This window comes from Rhincodon typus, chromosome 44, assembly GCF_021869965.1.
Source record: "Rhincodon typus isolate 14 chromosome 44, sRhiTyp1.1, whole genome shotgun sequence".
Taxonomy (NCBI): domain Eukaryota; kingdom Metazoa; phylum Chordata; class Chondrichthyes; order Orectolobiformes; family Rhincodontidae; genus Rhincodon; species Rhincodon typus.
Genome location: NC_063375.1, coordinates 1,071,650 through 1,072,989, shown reverse-complemented (window position 1 = coordinate 1,072,989; position 1,340 = coordinate 1,071,650). Strand labels below are relative to the sequence as shown.

The 1,340-nt window shown below is 57.0% G+C and overlaps 1 protein-coding gene across 1 annotated transcript in view; it reads left to right on the top strand.

Annotated features, from left to right (window-relative positions):
• LOC125487714 overlaps positions 1 to 1,340 on the top strand; it is a 9,154-nt gene that overhangs the window by 7,017 nt on the left and 797 nt on the right. Inside the window, exon 4 of the mRNA XM_048619860.1 lies at positions 1,180 to 1,288. Coding sequence (XP_048475817.1) covers positions 1,180 to 1,288 — 109 coding nt within the window. The remainder of the gene's footprint in view (positions 1 to 1,179; positions 1,289 to 1,340) is intronic.

Below are 1,340 nucleotides of genomic sequence, written 5' to 3'. Positions count from 1 at the left end.
GGAGGGTCCAGGCCCGAAACGTCAGCCTTCCTGCTCCTCTGATGCTGCCCTGGCCTGCTGTGTTCACCCAGCTCCACACCCCGTTATCTCGTTCAATTTAGTGTCGCATTTTGGTAAAACAAATGGGGGCAGGGCTCGCGGAGCTAACAGTAGGGCCTTGGGGTAGGGTTGTAGAACAGAGAGACCTCGGGGTGGGGGGTTCAGGGACATAATTCCGTTGAAGTTTGCGTCCCCTCGATCTGATGGGTCCGAGGAGGGGGGCAGATGGAGTTTAATTCAGATAAACGTGAGGCGCAGCGTTTTGGGGAAAGGCCCATCAGGGGCAGGACTTCACGGGAAGGTCCTGGGGGAGCGTCGCTGAGCAGAGAGACCTCGGCGGGAGCAGGTACACGGTTCCTTGAAAGTGGAGTGGCAGGTAGACAGGGCGGTGAGGGAGGGGGTTTGGGACGCTCGCCTTTATGGGTCGGTGCGCTGAGTGTAGGAGTCGGGAGGGTCATGTATTGGTGAGGCCGCTTTGGGAATACTGTGTCCAATCCCGGTCTCCCTGCTCCAGGAAGGATGTTCGGAAAAGGGATGTTGGAGGGACAGGGAGAGGCTGGGGGCTGTTTTCCCCCGGAGCGTCGGAGGGGGGTGACCTTATAGAGGGTTATAAAGCCCTGAGGGGAATGGATAGGGTGAATAGTTTACTCCCAGGGGTAGGGGTGTATAAAACTAGAGGGGCGTAGGTTTAAGGCGAGAGGGGGACAGGGGCAACTTCTTCACGCAGAGGGTGGTGCGTGTGTGGAACGAGGAAGTGGGTGGGGGCTGGTAACATTTAAAAGGCACCTGGATAGGGACATGGGTTGAGAGGGATAGGGGGCCAAACGCTGGCAGATAGGACTGGATTAGTTTAGGGTGTCTGGGTTGGCACGGACGGGTTGGGCTGAAGGGTCTGTTTCAGCGCTGCAAAGCTCTAAAACTGTAAATGTGTTGAAGGGATATGGGCCACAGATCAGACAGAAGGGGGCTGAGAGGGCAGAATGGTCTCTGTTTTCCATAGCAAGTGGCCAACAGAGAGCGAGCCGGCGGTCACAGAGTCCAGGGGGAGGGAGGCGGTGACAATATCTCGATGTAGCTCTGTCTAACGACCGTGTGTGTCGGTGTCTCCTGGTCTCTCTCTCCCTCTCTCCCCTCCTGCAGCCAAACAGAGGATTCTGCCGGCCTCATCAGAAACTGCGATCCTGTGGCTCATCCTGCATTTCTTTGTTGTCCTGTTTGCTATGGCAATTGGCATTGGCTCCTGCTTCCTGTGAGTAAAGGCCGTGGAGACACGGGTGCCTGGTCAGAACGAGGGGGGCAAC